Raw genomic sequence first — 22,036 nt, forward strand, 5'->3', positions numbered from 1 at the left:
AGATTACCTGTTAGGTGTTTGGGGACAAATATAGATCCCAAAAAACTTTATTAGAAATTTAGAAATCTGTAAATAATCAAATTGTGTATCTTCTTTTTAAATCTAATATTAATAAACTAGTATTTATAAAATTTAAGCTAGTGTATCTTATAAATGAAAACCCTTTGTTTTATTTCCTTTATTTCTTTTTTCCTTGTCCCTCCCCACCCTACTTCCATTATATATTAATAGACCTGTTTTTTGCCCTCTCACTATATGTCAGATGACATGTACTAGGAACTTGTTTTCAGCTGTCTTGCATGGACTGTTGTAATAGCCTCCTAAATGCTCTTCATACATCTACGTCCCTCGCTCACCCCAGCATTGTCTGTTCTTTACTCAGAGTGACCCTGTTAAAACCTACATCAGATCCTGTCCCTGCTCTGCTCAAGGCTTCCAGTGACTTCTTTATAGGAGCCTGCAGTGTCCTCCACAGTCTGACCTTGCTTCCCTCCACTAAGCCTCTCTGTCCTTATTTTCTATCATTCCCTCCCTTGTTCCCTAAGACTTCTTGGCTTCCCTTGTGCACAACAAACCCATTCCTATCTCAGGGCCCTTGAACTTGGTGCTCCTCCTGGAAACTCTTCCCCAGATATCTACATGGTTTCATTCAACCTCTGGTCAGGTGGTTTTTAATCAGAGAGGCCCCGTCATCCTCTATTCCCTTTATTCCGCTTTATTTTTCTTCATAGTATTAACTACCAAGGGATGTATAATATATTTATTATGTTTATTTATTGGCTCTCTTGTCCAGCTAGAATGTAGGCATAATCTATTTGTTCTCTGACTAGACCCCAGAATAGTGCTCAGACATTTGAATGAACTTGAGCTCAGCTCAAGTTCCACCTCTTCCTTTGAAGCTTTTCTCCAGCACATAGTGATACGCTTTCCTCTCTTTTTCTGAACACCGTAGTAGGTGCTCATGTTGTGTCTCCACTGATTCCTTAAAGATAGAGCTCTTTTTGTAAACGTAACAACGTAGTATAAGACTGTGGACTCAGAACTGTACAGTGTGGCTTTAAATCCCAGACCAGCCACTTAGCCAGATAACTCTGGCTTATTAACCTCCCTATTAAGTTACTAACCTCCCTATTATTCCATTCCTCTGCCTGTAAAATGGCAATACGGGGTGGTTCGGTGACTGGAATACAGGGAAGATGGAATGGAAAAAGTAGGCAGGGATTTGATCATCAAGATCCTTGTGTGACATACCTGAGTGTTTAGACTTTTTCGTGTAAGTAACAGAGCGTTGAAAGGGTAAAAAAAAAAAAAAAGGCAATAGTATGACATGGGATAGGTGTTCAATTTATTTAAAATCCCAGCTTCATTCAGTCTATACTAATACTGAACTATTGAAGAACTTCTTACAAATTTACCTTCTTGTTGGTACTATCATGCAGTTTTTGTTTCATCTCCATGTCCTGTGTTTACTGCTATTCCCTGGCTAAATTTTATTTGTTAAAAAGATTGGGTCAGTTTTGGTCTAGAATAGAACTCTCATGTAAGGGAGACCACAAAATAAAAAGGGTTATCTACACTGCCCTATTTTTTCTCTTGACAGAAATTCCATTTCTGGCTCTTTTTCTTATTTAGAACTTTTTAAATGTTCCCCTTATTTCAGGGAAGAATTTCTAACAGTACATTTGTATGCATTCTTGGTGACCTAAAAAGAAACAATAATGTGCATTAGGTTTGTAGTAACCTTTGCCTTTTAGGTACATGTGAGAAATGAGGTTATTTATCGTATCTTTGGTTCTGGCATACATCCATTACCAAAAATATTTTTTCATAACACTCTCCCTGCTCTGTTGTAAAGACATAGAGAAGGTTTGGGGCTCCTCAGCTAGGTCACAGTGTCCAGAAGACTGTGCCTCATCTCAGATTAGAATCAGTTTATTATTTGTGATACAAATCAAATTAACCAATAGTTCTTCACATTTCCCACTTCCTGTTCTTTTCCTCCGGACACAAAATAGGTTTGACGAGAAAAGTTCTTTGCTACCTTTTAATATTTTGAGCTGCCCATGTTTGGGATTCAAAGTATTTTTGGTGCTTATTGCTTAACTGGGCTGAAGATTATCTCATGTGACAGCATAGATCTCTTGTTTTGGAATTGCCATTACTTTCTAGAACAGCCACTCTGTACAGCGGCCAACATGCCCTGGATCCTCTTGCTTCATATTACAGTGATACTGCTTTGTCAGGGTAGAATTCAGCCTCACAGGGCTGGAGTCAGTCTCTGCTGACCTCATGCCACAGTACAGCATGTTCAAATCTGGGAGAAACCTGAGGGTTATTCGGCATATTCCTCCTCCTTCTCTCTCACAAGCATGGAACCCTCACTCTCCTCGGAAACCGTATGTTGTATATGTGTGTGTATCTGTCTTATTTTAAAAATCTCTTCCTTAGTCCTATAATTCTACAGCTTTAAGTGGGGGCTGGTCGAATAGACAGACACAGGAAATGCTTTGAGCTGCTGGAACTTAGCATTTTTCAGCAGTAGATCTCAGCCACAGGCATTTGCTATTTTTGGACTGACTCATGTGAGGTTGCAATAATTGAGAAGTATGTTGTGTGTTTCCTAGTTGTTCATTTTACCCACAGCTATTTGGGCAGAATGCACAGAGTGCTCTTTGGCTGTGTAGGCGTGCTCAGATCACAGTGGAGTGTCCCAGCTGTCACATATGAGGGGTGCTTCAGTGCAGAGTAAATGTCATCCTCACTCTCTCGGGCTAAATAGTTATCAGAAAATACGTGTTTCCTTCGGTGAACAAGAGTTTCGTTTGCATTTGGCAACTTGGGAAATGCTTGGGTTAAATTTGAAGATGCCAGGCATGCATAACAAATAAGAATTTGGATTAGAACCATTTGAAATATTTCTCACATTAAAAGTAGGTTCTTACCACTCAGCAGCTTGTTTTCAGTGTATTTTTCCCAAAGACTTGGTAAGTTTCTGAACTGTAAAGTAGTATACACATATCGCAGTGCTAAGTTCATGTCTCCAGATCAGCAGAACAGATCCCTGAGATACAACTGGATAGGAGGATGATCCAGTTTTATGCAAAACAACCACCGTGTTCACATTTCATCCATAGTCTTGAGTAGAAAACTTTGCCTATAGCTCGCTCGTACCATGATTTTTTGAGTTGGTTTTATAAATGATACATAGAGATTTTCTGAGAGTTAAATGCTAAAGCAAAGCAGACGCTGTAGTTTTACCTGATACTAAAGTTAATATCCATTAATATTATTTGCTATTGAGCCATTGGATTTGTTACCCTGGCTCCCGGCCCCATAAGACATTAACCACAACCCTGCTCAGAAACAGATTTAAGATCCAAACAGATTTTTACCCTGAAGTTTGATACTAAATTACTTTCTTATGCCTTATGGTTTGATCATTTAAATGCCAACTTTGTTAACAAATTTGTGCCTCTGCTCTTTACTCTTTTTTTCTGTTGTTTGTTCTGTATCTTGGATTTTAAAACTCTGGCACATCCCTATTTGTTCTGAGGATATAAAAGGTCAGTTTACTTATCTAAGTTTTGTTAAGAATGCTAGCCCAGGTTGAATGGGGTAGTCAGAAGGAAAGAATTCATAGGAGAGCCCTAAAAGGATAGGGGGTGGAGACTGATAATAAAACAGAAGTTAACTCATTTTTCTCCATTATTGACTGTCCAAAAAGGAGGAGGGAAATGTAAAACATAATTTAAACATTTTTAGTTGATTTTATGTTCTCCATTGATTGCATTAATTCATGAGTAGAGGAAGTTTGCTAAAAAATGTACTCAGTACCTGAGTAAATGATTGTAGATTAACTGTTTCCTTGCTTCCCTACCCATGTCTCTCTCTCACTTACTCAAACTGTTCATTGACTCTGATAAACTAAAATACTCTCATTGAAACAATGATTAAAATGTTCAGAAATGAGATACTTGCTCCAGCATCTGGAATTCTTAATATGACTATCTGGATACATCAATCTTCTATGGATTGGGGTTCTGCAATATGCTTTGTGAAGCGTTCATTCTAAACTACAGAATGAACATTTTGAAGGAAGACTCGAGAGGGGAAAATCTATCTGACTCTAGGAAATAAATCAAGAGTTTTAGAAAAGTGGGACACTACAGAACCCATTCTGTAAATGTTGAACTTATATCTGTACTTTAAATACAAAAGATTATAATATCCCCAGATGTTGACCAATTCTAAAGATGAATAATTCTCTTTTTCCTTTCTTAATTACCCTGTAACACCGCACATCTGTATGTTTATGTTAAAGTCATGTATGTAATGCAAACATTCCAGACAACTCCTTGACAATGTTGACATTGCCTGAGTTTTCTATACAAATGCCCAGAATTTACAGTGGCAATTTTAAAACATACATGTGTAATCACTTGGTCATATATGCTATACCTTTTAAACAAATGTTATTTATGTTGAGCTGTCACTATATTAAATGATGAACTTTTGAAAAACAAAGTAAAACTTCCTCAAGTCTGAACCTTCAAATTGCTGCTTGACCTAAATCTCATTGGTCCATAGGGCTTGGAGTGCCATAGATCAGATCCCATAGGAACAATGCAAAGTTCTACCTACATTATTTTTTAATTGTAGGATTTCTTTTTAATTGAGTTCCATTCAAAAGAAATAGCTAGAATAGTGATTTGAGTGGTGGGTGAGAAGTATAAAACACTGCAGCAGAAGGAGACTGTTTCAAGTTGCAGCATCTCCCTACTCCCAGTGTTCAAAATGCCTTCTTTTTCCTCTTCAAAACTAGTGAGCTCATGAGAATGTATTATATCCCTTAAGTCTACTGGAGGGCAAAAAAGTCAAGAACTCTGACTTAAAGCTTAAAAAAATTTGTCATAGATTATTTTAATTCATACCAGAAATTATTAAATGCCAACTCCAGTTTATCCTAGCTGAAACAGAGTGATGTAAACCAATCATTTGTGTGTTGAACAAACAGTTATTGAGAGTCTGCTATGTATCAGAGTTTAGGATTTGAAATGGGTTGGGATATATCAATGAACAATACAGACAAATCCTCTGCCCTCATGTGGTTTACCTTCAAGTTGGGGAAGATGACAACAAATAATAAACTTATAAGTAAACTATGGAGTATGTTAGGGATGGGCTATAAAAATAATAAAGCTGGGTAAGGAAGATTGGAAGTACTGGGGGCAGACTGCCATTTTTAATAGGATAGTAAATGTAATCCTCATTTTAAAAAAAGAGACATTTGAGGAAGGGTTTGAAAGAGGTGAGCAGGTTAACCATACAACTGTCTGAGGAATGAGCATTCCTGGCAGAGGGTACAGCCAGAACAAAGGGCAGGAGTGTTTCTGATGCATACAAGGAATAGGAAAGAGGTTGGTATGACTGGAGTAATAATGGAGGGGAGAGTGGGAGGAATTGGGGTGTCAGAAATTTAATAGCGTCCTCTCAATTATCTATTGCTGTATAATAAACCACCTCAAAACTTAGTGACTTAAAACAACTATTTCATTTGCTCACAGTTTTGTGAGTCATCTGTTTGGGCTGGACTCTGTTGGGTGGATCTTGTGCTAGTCTTGCGTGGGGGTCACTGTAGTTGTCGGGTGGCTTAGATGGGACTGGATGGTCTAAGATGGCCTCCCTTACATTTCTGGCAGTTGGTACTGGCTGTCAGCTGAGCCTCTCTCCACGTGGTACACGATTTTAGCCTGGAAAGCTGTAAGGATGGAGTTGTCATTAAATGAGATGTAAAGCCTGCTGGAGGTCTCAGTGTAGCAACAGAGACCAAGCCCCAATGCACAAATACTTTTTAAGTCTCTCCTTGTGTCATATTTGGTAATGTTTCATTTAGCCAAAGCAAATCCATGGCCAAACCCAGTTTCACAGGATGGAGAAATAGACTCCACTTCTTGGTGGGAGGAATGGGAAAGTCAAATTGTAAAGGGAAGGGCTACTAGATTGGATGAATTTGTGGCTATTAATTGCCAGATAGAGGACCAGATCAGGTACGCCCTTGAAGACCATTTTTAAGGACTGGCTTTCTCTTTTGAGTGTAAAGGGGATTCATTGAAGAATTTTAAGCAGAGAAGTGACACGATTTGACTTAGGTTTTTAAGGGATCATTTTGGCTGTAGTATTGAGAATATATTATAGGGCAGCAAGGGAGACCAGTAGGGAGGCCATTGTAGTAATCCAGACAAAATGATGATCATGGGTCAGACTAAAGGCATAGAGGTGAAGACAGTGAGAAGTGGTTAGATTTTGGATTATTTTGAATGTAGAGCCAATAGGATTTTCTGGTGGATTGGATGTAAGGTATGAAAGAGAGAACTGATAATTACAAGGATTTTAGCTTCAACAGTTGGAAGAATGGATTTGTCATTAACTGAGACGTAAAGTCTGCTGGTGGGGCAGGTTTTGTGGGAAACAGCAAGAGTTCGTTTTGAGATGTCTCTTAGACACCTAAGTGGGAATGTTGAATAGACAATTAGCTATATGAGTCTGGAATTTAGGAGAGACATCTGGGCTGAAAATATAATTTAATGAGGTACCACAATTAGATGGTATTTAAAGTCACGAGACTAGGTGAAGTCATCAAGATGGAGAATGAATGTAGATAAGAGAAGAGGAAAAAGTACTGAACTGTGAGCACTCCAGTTTGAGAAGAGGAAGAGGAGGAAGAGTGGCCCATGATGGATGAGGAAAATCAAGAGAGTGTGGTGTACTGGAAGCCAAGTATAGAAGCTCTTCATAGAAGAAGAGAAACACCAACTGTGTCAAATGTTGCTGATAGGTCAAGTAAGGTGAGGACCAAGAACTCGTCTTTGGATTTCGTTATGTGGAGACGATTGGTCACCTCAACAAAAATGGTAGAATGATAAGATAAAAGCCAGTTAAGTGGGTTTGAGAATGGGAAGAGAGGAATTTGGAGACAGTGAATTTTAGACACTTTTTGAGTTTTACTACAATAGGGAGCAGAGAAGTAGGGCAGTAACTAGTGGAGGAAATGAGGTCAAAAGTAAGTTTCTTTAAGGTGGGAGATGGGAAAAATCGTGCTGATAGGAAGAATTCAGTAGAGAGGAAAAATTGACCCATTTCTTTATTCTATTTAGTAAACTTAAGTGCGCTTACATGTGCAGGCACTATTCAAAGCGCTTTACAAATATGCATTCATTTAATGTGAGAATGAAACAATGACTGGCCATTCAGTATAAAGTACTGTAGTGGTTACTGTAAGGACTTCAGGGATGTATAGGACACAATCTCTGACTTAAGGACTGTTTGAACTGTAAACATTAAAACTGTAATGCTTGGGACTGGCCCCATGGCCAAGTGGTTAAGTTCACACTCTCCACTTCGGCGGTCTAGGGTTTCACTGGTTCAGATCCTGGGCACGGACATGGCACCGTTCATCAGGCCATGCTGAGGCGGCATCCACATAGCACAACCAGAAGGACCTACAACTAGAATATATAGCTATGTACTGGGGGGCTTTGGGGAGAAGAAGGGGGGAAAAACTGTAATGCTTAAGTTCAGTTTTTTATTAATGTTAAAATTAGGTATAGAAAGGTATTTTCTAGGTATTGTTAATTCTTTGAAAAATAGACAAGTTTGCAGTCCTTTAGCACTAAATTGTTACCGTTAAAGACCAATGGATAGGAGTACATAAATAAGTACTTTATAAAAGAAGCCCTAATTAGTAAGGTATTGAACAGATTTCCTAAGTTTGAGTTATTCCAGGGGTTGGCTCCATGGCTGAGTGGTTAAGTTCGCACGCTCTTCTTCGGCAACCCAGGGTTCGCTGGTTCACCTGGACGTGGACGTACGCACCACTCATCAAGCCTTGCTGTGGCAGCATCCCACATAGAAGAACTAGAATGACCTACAGCTAGGACATACAACTATGTACAGGGGCTTTGGGGAGGGAAAAAAAAAAAGGAAGATTGGCAACAGATGTTAGAGCCAATCTTCCTCACCAAAAAGCATACTTAAAAAAAAAGTTATTCCAGACTAAACTCATTTCCTTTGTTAATAGGATTACTATACCTAGTAAATGAGAGGTACTCTGAAGATAGAGAGTATCTAGATTTCAGCAGCACATTTAAGAGTTTTTCTTGATATCTTTGGGACGAAATTATAACTGATTATTCATAGCTGAGTGAGTTAGTGTATGAGTGAGAAGAGTACCAACTTGGATAAATATCACGCTGGAACAAGGTCTCTGTTGGTTTGCTGCAAGATACTTCCTGTCCTGTTTAACTTCTTCATTAATTTCTTATCTAAAGACATTGCCATGCTTAATCAGAGTTGAAGATGACAAGCAGCTGAAAAGAATAATTAAAATTTGGGCGGGGGGGGGGGGGGGGGTGGCGCTGCTGGCCTGGTGTGGTAGTGGTTAAGTTCCTGCACTCTGCTTCAGCAGCCTGGGGTTCACAGGTTTGGAACCCTGGGTGTGGGCCTAGCACTGCTCATCAAGCCACACTGTGGTGGCACCCCACATAAAATAGAGGAAGATTGGCACAGATGTTAGCTCAGCTACAATCTTTCTCAAGCAAAAAGGAAGATTGGCAACAGATGTTAGCTCAGGGCCAATCATCCTCACAAAAAAAAATGAGCTGTAGAATTGGAATCCAGTGATATTCTCAAATAAAAAGCAGAAGTCATCACATTATGTGATTCAGCTGTACCACATTTATATGATTTATGGAAAGGGCAACTATTCTTAATACGTTTTCAGTTAAAGAGAAAGCAAACACAGGAACTAAATTAAATGCTGTGACTAGATTCTCTAGCAAATCTCTGACTCTTAATAAAGTAATTTATATACTGCACCAAAAAGAAAGTCTGCCTTGTGGGATAATTAACCTAAATTCATTGCAATAAATTTTAAGAATTAGGATATCTTAGTCATTCTTTGAAATTAAAATTCTAGAAAGGAAGCATTATTAGTATTACCTTAATATTAGGATATTATATCAGAAACATTGTTATAAAATCACAACATAAAACACCCTGAGAGAAAACAGAGTTCCTACTAGTGGAAAAGAATAAATGAGGTGCCTAACAATATCCCTATCTCAATTTTGTTTACAAAGAGACACTAAACATGCATTTGATAATAATTGATTATGGTCAAATTTGTCTTATTAAAGTTTTCTCCTTAATTTGCAAGGCAGAGCGCTAAGTTATTAGGAATTTTAATTAGGACTTTTTCATTCCAACCCCCTGGATTAGCGGCCTGCAAGTTCTGTAATACCCCATAAAACCTTAGCAGTTATCTCAGTTTTTAACTTTAAAATGTTTTGCAAATTAATTTTTATAAAATCATAAGGAGATAAAAGTAATTCTATTGGAACATATTCATGGTAAGATGGAAAATGTTTATTCCCTGAGTGGCTGCTGAAGTAAGGAACAGATTAAAGACAGTTCTGCATTGATTTTGTAAGTAATGGCTTGAAAACAGAGGTCTTTTATATTTATTGCTTCTTAGTTTTATATGAGAATTTTGTCTCCTAATTTTAATTGTGAATGATTTTTTCCCCCAGACATTTCTAATAAATTTCACTTAATGGGGAAGATTATCTTTTAAGGTCTCTTGCAACTCTAATTTGGAATTCTGTGAATTTTTTTTTTTTTGTAACTCTACTTTTTATGTGGTTGTAGAATCTCAGAAACTAAATCCTTAGAGGATTAAAATTAATTCACAAATAAACACTATCTAGCAATCAGAGATGGCTCTGTGAAACACTGAATACAAAAAAAATTAGAAGATTCCAATTCAGAAACCAGCCACAACTAGCTATGGACTTAAATAATATAAGCATGTATTTGAGGTGATATGATTTATGATTTTATTTCTTACTGATTCATTCAACAGACATTTATTGAGCCTACACTGTCTACCCACTGTCTGCCTGGTCCTAAAGAACCAGGAGTGAATGTAGGGCCCTCTATGTGTATCCCCCCTCTTTTTTATAATTATAAATGAATTGGTCTTATATAACTTTTAGGGAGCCTTATTTTATGAGTAGTTCCAGTAGGATCACAGGTTGTTGACCTGTGGCCATAGGTTCTTATTTAACCATTACGTTCAGTGATCACCTGTGTTAATTTACCCATTCAAATACTCCACCAAGGCTGTGTACTCTAATGGAATACAGAAACCTCAGAATAGGATTTCTTCTCTCTTCTTCGTTGGAATAAGTCATTTTATTGTTAGGTTTTTTTTTTTTAAGTATCTCAAATAAGTTGATGCTGAGGAAATCAGACCAGTGAACATGATGGCATCTATTATTGGATTCTGGCAAGTAAAATCAAGATTGAAGGCTTAGGGCCGGCCCTGTGGCTGAGTGGTTAAGTTCGCACACTCCGCTTCAGCGGCCGGGGGTTTCACCAGTTTGCAACCTGGGCATGGACCTAGCACTGCTCATCAGGCCATGCTGAGGCACTGTCCCACATAGCACAACTAGAAGGACCTGCAGCAAGAATATACAACTATGTACAGGGGAGCTTTGGGGAGAAGAAGAAAAAGAAAAAAAAAGATTGGCAGCAACTGTTAGCTCAGGGCCAGTCTTTAAAAAAAAAAGATTGAAGGCTTATAGGTTTTTAAAGAATGAATCAAGTTTTGTGAAAACTCTTGAATTGTAAAATCCAGATGTCCAGGAACTTATCAACTCCTCCCTAAGTCCCTCCCCACCCCCAATTTTTGAAAATGTGAGAGGATGTTTTGGTTGTCACAAAGACTTGGGGAGGGAACTTGATGCTGGCATTTAGTGAATAGAGGATGCCGTAATGGCCAAAACATCAGAAGTAACCCTGGTTGGGAGCAAAGTCTCCAGGCATATCCCATCTCCCTCTGCTCTTCTCTATTCTCCTCCTTTTCCTTCCTCACTAGAAAGGAGAACCCCAGCTGTACAGATATTAGGGGTAGTGATATGCCCTTACTACCCTGATGCCCTTTGTACAGCTCTCATTCAGTGCCATTCCCTTTTTTATAGCTAGGAGTGTTTTTTGAGGAAACACTGGTGTCTAAATTAAGATTTGAAGGGACATTAGTTCTCTATACTTTCTATACTAGAACATATTTATTGACCCCAGTAAAAAGTATCGTGTTATCTTCTTCCTTTTCTCCTTTATGATTAGAATCATTACTACTGCTGTGTATACATCTATACATTGATCCAATTCAGTGAAGTTCTAGGAGTGAGTTGTTTCTTAGCTTCAACTTTGACAGTGAACCTGTGCTTGTGCTATTTTTCTAAAACAATGCAGATTCTCATTCAGCCATTTTGATTACAGTAAGCCTGGTGTGAGTTTGGAATTCAGAAAAGTTAGTTCCTTTGACCTCAGCGGACTTTTTCACTTATACATTCTGTTCCCATTTAATGTAAACACATTTGGGCCAAAGAGCATGTGAATATTTGGCTTTGTATTTGTCAACTTACATTAAATATTGACACCAGTTATAGAAGTACCCCTAGGAGATCCTTTTCTTTGGATCAAAATTTCAGCTTCACTTTTTTTCTAATGATTTCTAAGTAACTGTTTTTCCCTTATTGCAGTTCAAAATACCTAAATTTGAATTCATAATACTCTTTCCCAAAACTAACCCTGTTTTTCATCTTCCCTGTTGGAACTGCATCACCATTCTCTTACGCTGGAAGCTTGGGCATCGTCTTTGATTCATTCTTCTCTTTCATCTCCACTGTCAACAAATCCTCTTGGTTCCTTCTTCAGAAGAATCACTAGCCCTTTTCTTTTACATCTCTTCTACAACTCCTTTACTCCAATCCTTATCATGTTTCAGTATTCTTACCTCTAGTCTCTCACCTCTCTTCTTCAAGCTTTTGATCCCTCAGGTTAAAACTACCAAAGAAGGCAGAATGTGTTAAATCATAATGTCTCAGGAAGAAATGGGGGGCAAGTGAGTAGTAACTCAGATCATCTCATCTGCATCAGAGTAAAATTTTCCTTTGTCTTTTATTCTAAATTTTAACTAATACTAAAGATTTATTTACTCATTTATTCTTTCATTTAACAGTATTTATTAAGTATATTTTCTGATGTTAATAGCTAAATATTATACTTACTGTCTTTTCATTCTCCTTTGACAATTCATCTTTTCTCATCAACCATCCTATTTATGCTTTCTCTAGTTTTTCATCTCCAACCTCAACCCTGTAAGCTCCAGTCCTGTTAGATACTAAACCTTGATTCATTATAAGCTCTCTAAATCACACAAGTCCCACAACTGATGAGTGGCAAAGCAGGGGCTCTCAATTCTGTCTCCTCTTGCAGACAGTAACCTTCCAACCCCATCTTACTAATATAATAAGGCCTATTGTCTAAGCTTAATGATGTGAAAAATAGAGTACTATAATGTGATGGTATCTCAGAAAAAGGGTAAAGGAATGAGAAATTGACGATTTGGTTGTTTTTTAATAACAAACTTTAAGAAATTTGGCAAGACTTACATGTCCATCAGTAGCCAGTTATTGTCTACAGTGTCTGTGTCTTCACCTTGCTTCCTATTCTTTCTTGATATTTTGAGTCATATGGCCATTCTTAAAGAATATTTGGAAACACTATGGGTCTATGCAATTGAATGGAAAATTAAATAACAAAGAATAATGAAGCCAGGTTATTTAAAGATGTAATAGCTTCGTATCTGTCCCCCACCCCCAAACCATTTATAGCTAGTAATATTTTGGAGGGAATAAATTGAGATAAATCCTTGTTCTCTACATGGACTTGAAATAGCCTATTGAATGCCATTTTTCTTCATTTTAACAATTTTTGTATTTTCTGACAATATGGGAGATGTGTTTATTTTTTGTTCCTGAGGGCCCCAGTATGGTCTGTTGTTGACCTGAGATTTGGAAGTTATAAAATAGATATTAAGTAAGGATTTTCAGGAGATGGCTTATGTAGCTCTGACATTCATGGAGTATAGACAGAAAACAGCTCTTTGCCATGGTGAATAGCAACATAGCATTACCTGTATGTTACCTCCAGGTGGTATTTTTTCAGATGTAGAATATACTTGGCATCTCCTAGGGATTTACTTTATAATTTTGAAATTTCTGAGCTTTTTGTTTTGTTTCATTTTTTTTATCATTGAAGGTGTGACCTCATTTAGAAAATAAAATTAAATCAACCTGGTGCCACCAAAGACTCTATATTTTTTCTTCCTCATGAGCCTGCTATTTTGAAAATGTTTGTTTACAAACAGCATATATTATTTTCCCTTTCCAAAAAATGTAATTATAGACTAAGAGCCAGTCAGCAATTCTGAAGAGCACTAGTGTAGTGATACCACCTGGAGTAGTTATAATTCCAGAGAAAATTAAATATTTGTCATTTTAATCTGCCTATACAACTTTATTATGGGTGAAAGTACACATTCCATTGGGCATTTGGAAATCCTGAAAACAACTTGACCCTTTTGTGGACCTCGGGTTGGAGACCACTATTCTATACTATGTCTCATGACATCAAAAATACTATTTTTATTATACCACTTCATTTTATGAAATAGATTTTTGTATGATTCTGCAGTTGCTTTGCAGGGGGTTTCCTGGCCCTTCCTTGAGTGAAAGAGTGGTATTCCAGTCAAGGCTTTATGGTACTTTGCAGTTGTGAAACAGCTCCCAGGAGCACCTTTGAGCCCCTTAGGTGGTAAATGACATTGTGGTACATGATTCCTTTAAGAATCTAAATAAGCAGGCTTCACTTATTAAGTGTCTGGGATAGCACTGCGGGTAATTTAGCTAGTTTCTGAAGAAGGTCAGTGCCTATATTCTTCCTTCTTAAAACCTCGTAATTCTGATGTTAGCTTTGGCACTAAGCAAAACCCTTTGTTGCACTCCTTTCTGAGCTAATTGGTTCTAAGCAGTAAAAGAAAGTGCTTGCCTTATTTAGAGGTTCATCTGACCACAGTAATCTCAAAAGATTTTAAACCCCTTTCCACTTCCTTGCTTTGTCATTTTTCTGCTCCCCCCACCCACTGACTGATTATGGGAGTTTGCTTTTGCATAAAGAGAGCTGCAGAAGTCAGACAAAACCTACCTCTATACAGTTAGAGACTTTTTAGTTGAACTAGTTGCCACGTGGAGGAGAGCAGGAGAAAGAGACTCCTTGAGGAATGCACAGCCAGCTTATGTGACACATTTTAACTTTAGTGTCTTGCAAATTTTTTCTCTGCTATCTATGACTACAGATAGTAACTGATTTACTAGATTTATCATTTTTCTTCCTTGACTCAACTTTGCTTTTCCCATCTTTTGCCACTTTGGGAAAAACTTACCCAGTCAGTCATCAGTCATCAACATCAAAGAATGTCAGTCTATAGGAACAGAACAAGTTCTATAGTCTTTGGACAGTTTTCCCCAGTGGAGCCTTCGTGAATAAAACATGGTAAAGGGTGAAAGAGAAGGAGAACATGAGGCATTTTATCTGAAAAATAAAGTAGTATTCATGAAGTCTGATGGCTGAGATAGCTTTAATAATATAGGGAAGCCTCTGGAATTAGCCTGCGTTTTAATAAAGAACATCCTTTGTCTGAGATTTTCTTCCAAATAATTGTGAGGAGGGGGCAAGTTTGAGCCATAAGTTAATAATTGAGGCTGGGTGAAGAGTGCACAGGATTCATTATCCTCTCTGCTTTTATATATATGTTTGAAATGTTGTATAATAAAGAAGTTTTTAAAAGACATCTTTTCCCCAGGAGTCTTTTGGAAGGATAAAATCTGTTTTCCTGTGAAATTTTCAACATCCTTCTAATACTCAATAGTGTTGAACACAATAAAGATATTATTGTAGGTTTGTGTTACTGAGGGGAAAAAATATTTTCTTGTCAGAGGTAATTCTGAATTTAGTAGGTTATTTTTTGTCTGTTATTATCCAGATTATGTGGCACTTATTCAGCAATGTGTAAATTTATTTCATAAATTAGAGTCTAATGAAACTTGTGTTCAGTTTTGTTTCTGTCCAAGGGTATATTCAGTAAACTTTAATCAGTGTTGAGAAGTCTGAAAAATGCTTAATGAAAAACTGGTATTAAACAATTTCTTTATAAAGTAACAAGCGTTTTTAGATTTTTTTAAAGGAACCTTTTTGTGTCATCAAATAAAATATCCCTGATACATCTCTAGGTAGTATTTTAGTTAAGGAGCCTGTTTTCTCAGTCTGGATCCTAATTTGACTTGGCTGCTAAATGCTGACTTAATCTTCAGTCTCTTCTATATTGTCAAGTTGATCGCTCATTAAAATATCTTTGCCAGTTGAGATGCTGTAACTTCGATCTAAAGCAGGTATTGACAGACTTTTTTTTTTGTAAAGAACCAAATAACATTTTAGGCTTTGAGGGCCACATATGTCTCTCTTAAATATTCTTTTGTGTTTTTTTGTTCTTTACAACTCTTTACAAATGTAAAAATAGTTCTTCACTCTTTTGTAAGAGCCTTATAAAAGTAGGCAGAAGTCTCTGCTAACTCCAACTAAACAATTGCTTTTTAATTGGATACTTTGAGAAATAAAAGGTAAGGATCCAAATGTTAAAGGTTATTTTTAAAGGTAAGATTATGACTTTCATACAACACTGAACACATGTCAAAGATTTTAACTCACTAATTAACCAGTTGTTGGGAACCGGTAAGGTGTTAAAATTAGTCCAATTGAGAATTGGACTTAGGGAAATTTATTTTCTCTATCAGACAGAATTTATTTGCATTGCACCACCAACACTACTGTAGGGGAGGAAGACATTTCCTCTTCCCAAATGTGGGTTCGTCTGGCTGGAGAACGAATTAAATTCACATGAGACAGAATAGCAAGAGAAAATTAAACAAAGCTTTATCAGGAACCATGGCCCGGGGCCTTTCTTCCTGAAAGAAGAAAGGGCACCGAAGAAGTGGGGTGCACAGAGTGGTTATATACCCCCAAACAGGGTGTTTCACATATGATTGAAATGTCCCTTTTACAATAGTCACGAGGCTGCTCTGTCAGCACAGCTCTTTATGGAAACGGCAGATAGGTCTGCTGTCTCAGTGAACGCAGCGCGGTGGCAGATGTGTTACCTTGGGCTGGGGGGGGTCACAGATGAGCGCTGCAATCGGTTCCCAGCCTAAGGAAAGATGCTTAATCTTTAAGGAGATGCCAACGTTGGGAGGGAGAGGGAAGTCAGTTACAGGAGGTTACCAGAGAAGCACGATAAAATGCAGATTTAAGTCCTTACCTTTGGTATTGATTAAGAGTTTCTAGAGAGAAGGTCATCTCCTTTCTTCTTCCTGGTACAGAGAGGGAGGCACCGTTTACAGATAGAGATTTACCTTACAAATGTAAATGTGTCCTAACAAAGGGCAAGTTCCATTCCTCAGAGCCTCCTTCCCTGTCCCAGTTTATCAAAAGCAATCAGCCTCAAATAATCCTGATGCCAAAGAGACATATCTTGGGGTGGCCAATTTCAGGTCCCTACACTATCCACAAGGTAATTTTCATCTCTGCAGGTTGCAAATTAACCTAGCCAAAGACAAAGATGTAGACCTTCATAAAATCAGATAACCTCAAAGGATCCAGTAGACAACCCCAGACATTCCCTTGAAAGGTCACTTAAAATTTCAGTCTTTCACGATTTTTGCTGACAATCTCCCATCTTTCGTGATCACGAATAATTTCCAAAGATAATGGTTGGTCTCATTAAGTTTGACCTTATTATTTACATAGGTGCAGGAAGAGTGCTAATTAATCATGTAGACATCCTTGAATTTTCTTTGCAAATCCAGAGTGATACAGTTTTGAACAACCAAGGCTAACAGATTAACTTGTGTTTAGAAGCTTTCATGAGGAATCTTAGATTGAACTTTTAAACACCTCTATTATTTCCTATCCCAAGGTAAGGAAACCACGCCAGAGAAACTCACTAGATTTTACCTGCAGTGCTGATAAATTTGGGTGAGTTAATCTCATTTTCAAGTCTCCAACATGTGCTAAGGCTTGCCAGGAAGTAAGTTACTTCTCTCTTGCCTATAAGCCAGGGACCCTGTAAATGAGGCATCAGGTCAGTTTACCTAAGAGGGCTTTGTCATAGGTATTTATAAAGCCAACTCTGATTCCTTAATTTGTTTTTTCACATGTGATTAAATAAGAATCATTCTCAAATATGACATTCCAGGTATGTATGGTTACAAAATCCAGTTGTACCCTGATAAAAAGGGGATAAGATTGGTATCGATCCTATGCAAGTAACTATATTGCCATAAAGAGTTGAGGAAAACTCAGTAAGTTTCTGAATGCTGAAGATTCAGTGAAAATCAGATACCACTTAATATTTTATTTCAGATCACAAAAGCAGAGTCTGCTAAAATGTGGGTTAGAAATAGTTTTGGAAGAAAGTGTGAAAGGGCTTCCTCATATAGCCACAAAAAATAGAACATTAAGATAACATCAACAATACTCTAAACAAATAACCATGATAAAATTTCCCTCATCAGTTCATTTAGTCCTGTGTAGTTAATTCTTGTTCAGATGGAACCTGGAAAAATAATTAAAAACAGAACTCGGGGGGCTGGCCCCGTGGCCGAGCGGTTAAGTTCGCACGCTCCGCTGCAGGCGGCCCAGTGTTTCGTTGGTTCGAATCCTGGGCGCGGACATGACACTGCTCATCAAACCACGCTGAGGCAGCGTCCCACATGCCACAACTAGAAGGACCCACAACGAAGAATATACAACTATGTGCCGGGGGGCTTTGGGGAGAAAAAGGAAAAAATAAAATCTTTAAAAAAAAAAAAACAAAAAAAAACAGAACTCCGGTCAACAATCTGTTTTCATGAAACATTTGCTTCTGGACTGAAAAGCATCCTGGAAATCCTGATCCTGTCCACTGGCACAGTCTGAAAGTTACCTAAGCGTTGTCAGCTCAGAAGCACGTCCCCAAGAGTCTGTTCTTTGGAAAAGCAGTAGTTTATAGAGTACTTTGTACAGTCCTTTCCATGAGACTCTCACAGATAGTTTGAGGAGTAAAAGTCATCCTGAAAGTTTCATTTTTCTATATTTAGGATCCCGTGTTGGGAAGGCTAAATTAAAACAGTTATCAAAGGAGATTGGGCCCTTGATTAAGTTAGGCTCATGGGTGAGAACAATACTTGGTTGTTTAATCAAAATGACAATAAAACATAATAAACATATAAAGGAATTCAATTGTAAAGAATCGTAGCTCTTTTACAAGAATGTTTCTTATTTCTAGGTTGGTTGGTTATTTTTTAGATTGGCACCTGAGCTAACATCTCTTGCCAGTCCTTTTTGTCCTTCTTCTCCCCAAAGCCCCTCAGTACGTAGTTGTGTATCCTAGTTGTAGGTCCTTCTAGTTCTACTATGTGGGACACAGCCTCAGCATGGCTTAACGGAGCGGTGCCATGTCTGCGTCCAGGATTGGAACCGGTAAAACCCTGGGCCACCAACACATAGAGCTATCTATGGCTTCAGTTCTACAACCTCAGCCATGGGTCAAAAATAAACACAAAAATACAAAACCTTAATAAAGATCTCAAAGAGCTATTCTCCTTTATAATATATACATGCATTCTTGAGTTGAGCTCAGTATAGACAAATCAATGAAAGAAAAGTCTAACAAAGTAAATTCTCTTTTGGTTTCTTACCCAACAGAAAATAGATATCTATCACTCTTCTACAGAGACTGCCAAATGGTCAAACCAGAAAAATCAAATTCTTGATCTGTGCTGCCATCAGTGAGGAGTAAATTACCAACTGTGCGTAAACCGGAAACAAAAACAAAATCAGCAAGAAGGGGGAAAAAATGAGAGAACTAGAAAGTGAGCAAAATTAAAGTTCTATTGCCAATTGGGATTTACTTTGGGAGCCCAGAAGAGATGTACGCAGGCTAATACAGCCAACAAAGGGTACTTCTCTGGCAACTCAGGTAAATCCATTGGCATCTCAGTGGAACTTCAAAAACTGTTTTTAAGGGGCCAACCTTAGTTGCTTAGTGGTTAAGTTTGGCAGGCTCTGCTTCGGCAGCCCAGGTTCGGTTCCCTGGGCACAGACCTACACCTCCGTAGGGGCCTGTTAGTGGCCATGCTGTGCTGGCAGCCCACATACTAAAAAATAGAGGAAGATTGGCATGGATGTTAGCCCAGGGCAAATCTTCCTCAGCAAAAAAAACTGTTTAAGGATAATTTTTTTAAGGTAAGATCATGACTCTCATACAAATATGTAATGAACATTTCGTATACACAAGATCTACTTTAGACCCAGGCAACTTTTCAGGGCTTCTGTGTTCCATATGATGGCTCATCCAATCAAGGTAGTTTTGATCTAATAGAACCTTCCCAACACATGCTTCAGTGATTTTAATGGTAGAAAAGAGGATAGAAGAGCTTCATAACAGTGTTTGGTTTGGCTTTCTCTGAGTGGTTAGATTACAAATAATTTTTGCTTTTTTTTTATGCCCGCTTGTGTTTTCACAGTTTTCTATGATGAACACAATTGTCTTAAAGGAATGTATATTAAAAATGTTAATAAACAGAATTAAACAAACATCAGCTAGTGTTGATGCTAGCAGCGCAGGAACGAGTTTTTTGTCATTGTTTTTGTAGAAACAGATATTTACTCTGTTGAAACCTTACAACCTAATTTTTTTTTTTAAAGATTTTATTATTTTTCCTTTTTCTCCCCAAAGCCCCCTGGTACATAGTTGTATACTCTTCGTTGTGGGTCATTCTAGTTGTGGCATATGGGACACTGCCTCAGCATGGTTTGATGAGCAGTGCCATGTCTGCGCCCAGGATTCGAACCAACGAAACACTGGGCCACCTGCAGCAGAGCGCACGGACTTAACCACTCTGCCATGGGGCCAGCCCCACAACCTAATTTTTAAGCAAAGACAAAACTTATATTCAGTCATAAAATTCTTTATTAATTAATTCTGGAGAGTCAAGGTCAGAGTTCTGTGCCTCTAGAGATAGAAGAGAAATTTCTGGAGCCATAGTTTCAACCCAGAATTTTCTTCAAATTCATTCAAGGTGCTTTAGAAAGACTTTCTTTGACCTCTCAGTACTGTGCTAGCCTGAGCTTCCAGCCCCATACTTAAGTAGAAGTACAGAAATTATCACAGCTTTAGGCTCATGGAAAGGACTATACTGTACTATATCAAATGGTCTTCACATCCAGTTCCTTTCTACATATTGATCTCAGAGAAATGTTACTAGATATTATACATTATACATGCTATACTGTATTTTCTAATCATTAAAATTCTTCCTGTGGGGGGCTAGCCCGGTGGCGCAGCAGTTAAGTTCGCACGTCCCACTTCTCAGCAGCCTGGGGTTCGCTGGTTCGGATCCCGGGTGCGGACATGGCACTGCTTGGCACGCCATGCTGTGGTAGGTGTCCCACGTATAAAGTAGAGGAAGATGGGCACAATCTTAGCTCAGAGCCAGGCTTCCTCAGCAAAAAAAGAGGAGGACTGGCAGTAGTTAGCTCAGGGCTAATCTTACTCAAAAAAAACAAAAATCTTCCTGTGTACATTCTTTGAAACTGCTTTTACGAATGAACAAATAAAGCTCAGATCTGATAGCTTGCCTCAATCCCAAGTGACTTTTTCCGGGCAGGAACAATCTCTTTAAGATGTTCACTTTCATATGGTATCATGCGTATTTAATAAAGAGTATTTGATGGTACAGGGGCTGAGCCTGGGCTTACAATTATGGTGTTTTAATCTGTTGCTTAAATTTCAGAGAGCTTCAGTCCTTTTCGTTCAGAAGCATTTTTCCCCTTTGTCCATAGTGAATAAGACTTGAAGGTCTCATGCTCAATTTTCTTTTTCTTGCTTAATTTTCACTTAAATGTTTTTGTGAACCTAAAATGAAAAATAATAGAAGAAATGTTAGGAAAGCATGGAAATCTGTTCTAGCAATCTTTTAGTCCTTTATCAAAACATGGGTAGCTTGTTTTTTCTTTATATTTAATGAACCAAGCAACCTAAACAGTGTTATTTTATTGAGAATATTTTTAACCTTCTTTAAGCTATTCTCCAAACCTTATCTGGTTTTAAATGAGAAGACAAATGTGAGTGTTGAATTAATGCCCTGTAGCTTTAAATTCTACCAGTTTGATGCTTTTGTCTTTTATAAAAGATGCTTACAGCTCTAGAAGAGAGGCAGATACTGTCTGTGATCTCCATTCTCAGAGTCAAACTATTCATTTGCATTAGTAGCTCTGGCAAACTGCGCACGCACGCACACACACACGCTTGTTCTGCTTGTTTGGCAGAAGCTTTCTGTTTATTCAGCACAGAGTCCTCCCAGGCTTCCAGATGTAGAAAGCTCGAAGAGTTGATGCAAGAGACAAAACCGGAACTGTATGTAGGCTGAGGTGGGCACTGCGGAGGATTGGCTATGCGGGGATGTTGATGTGGTGCGGCTGTACCTGCCTGTTCTGTGAAAGGCACTTCTCTGAGGCTGTGAAGGTGAGAAGCCCAGGGATCCACTAGAAGCTTCATTTCGGCTGGCTCTTTGGTAAGGGAAGGCATTCCCAGTGGTAGCTGTCCTCATTTACATCGTTATTCTCGGAAACCAAGTATGTGCAGCCGTAACAGACTATGCCACAGCTCCCTTGCAGTTTGGAAGCTGGGACAAATGGAATGAGCTTATAGCCAAAAGAGGTTTTGATTTGTTTTCACGATCCAAGCTTGCTCTGGCAGTGCACAAATGAAGGATGAGCTTTGTGGCAAGCACAATCAGCAGACTGCCTGAGAGGGGGTTTTGGTAAGATGAATGTGTTGCTTGTGTTTTTTGGCGTGGTTTTTTTTCTTATTTTTTTATTTTTCTCTGTCAGCTACATAGAATTGCCTCTTAACAATAACTAAAACATTTTGCAGATTCACATTTGATGGAAAAGGATAGCCAAGGGAACTAGAAAGGAAAACATTATTTCTGATCATTTAGTTGTGACCTTTAGAGATAATCATCAAGTTTTCTCA

At 38.2% G+C, this 22,036-nt stretch overlaps 1 protein-coding gene across 22 annotated transcripts in view; it reads left to right on the forward strand.

Annotated features, from left to right (window-relative positions):
- TMCC1 (transmembrane and coiled-coil domain family 1) overlaps positions 1-22,036 on the forward strand; it is a 251,001-nt gene that overhangs the window by 180,739 nt on the left and 48,226 nt on the right. For 2 of the 22 annotated variants that reach the window (XM_070574671.1, XM_070574675.1), the window contains exon 4: positions 16,934-16,992. The exons of 14 other annotated variants lie outside the window; for them this stretch is intronic. Coding sequence is in view for 3 of the 8 variants with exons in the window: in XM_008531017.2 (XP_008529239.2) it covers positions 21,461-21,523 (63 nt within the window). In the remaining 5 variants the exon portion in view is untranslated. Of the gene's footprint in view, positions 1-2,143; positions 2,412-16,933; positions 16,993-21,147; positions 21,822-22,036 lie in introns of those variants that run through there. 6 more of the 22 variants (XM_008531018.2, XM_008531020.2, XM_008531017.2 and 3 more) reach the window with 6 other exon arrangements.

Source organism: Equus przewalskii, chromosome 15, assembly GCF_037783145.1.
Source record: "Equus przewalskii isolate Varuska chromosome 15, EquPr2, whole genome shotgun sequence".
In the NCBI taxonomy this organism is placed as follows: Eukaryota; Metazoa; Chordata; class Mammalia; order Perissodactyla; family Equidae; genus Equus; species Equus przewalskii.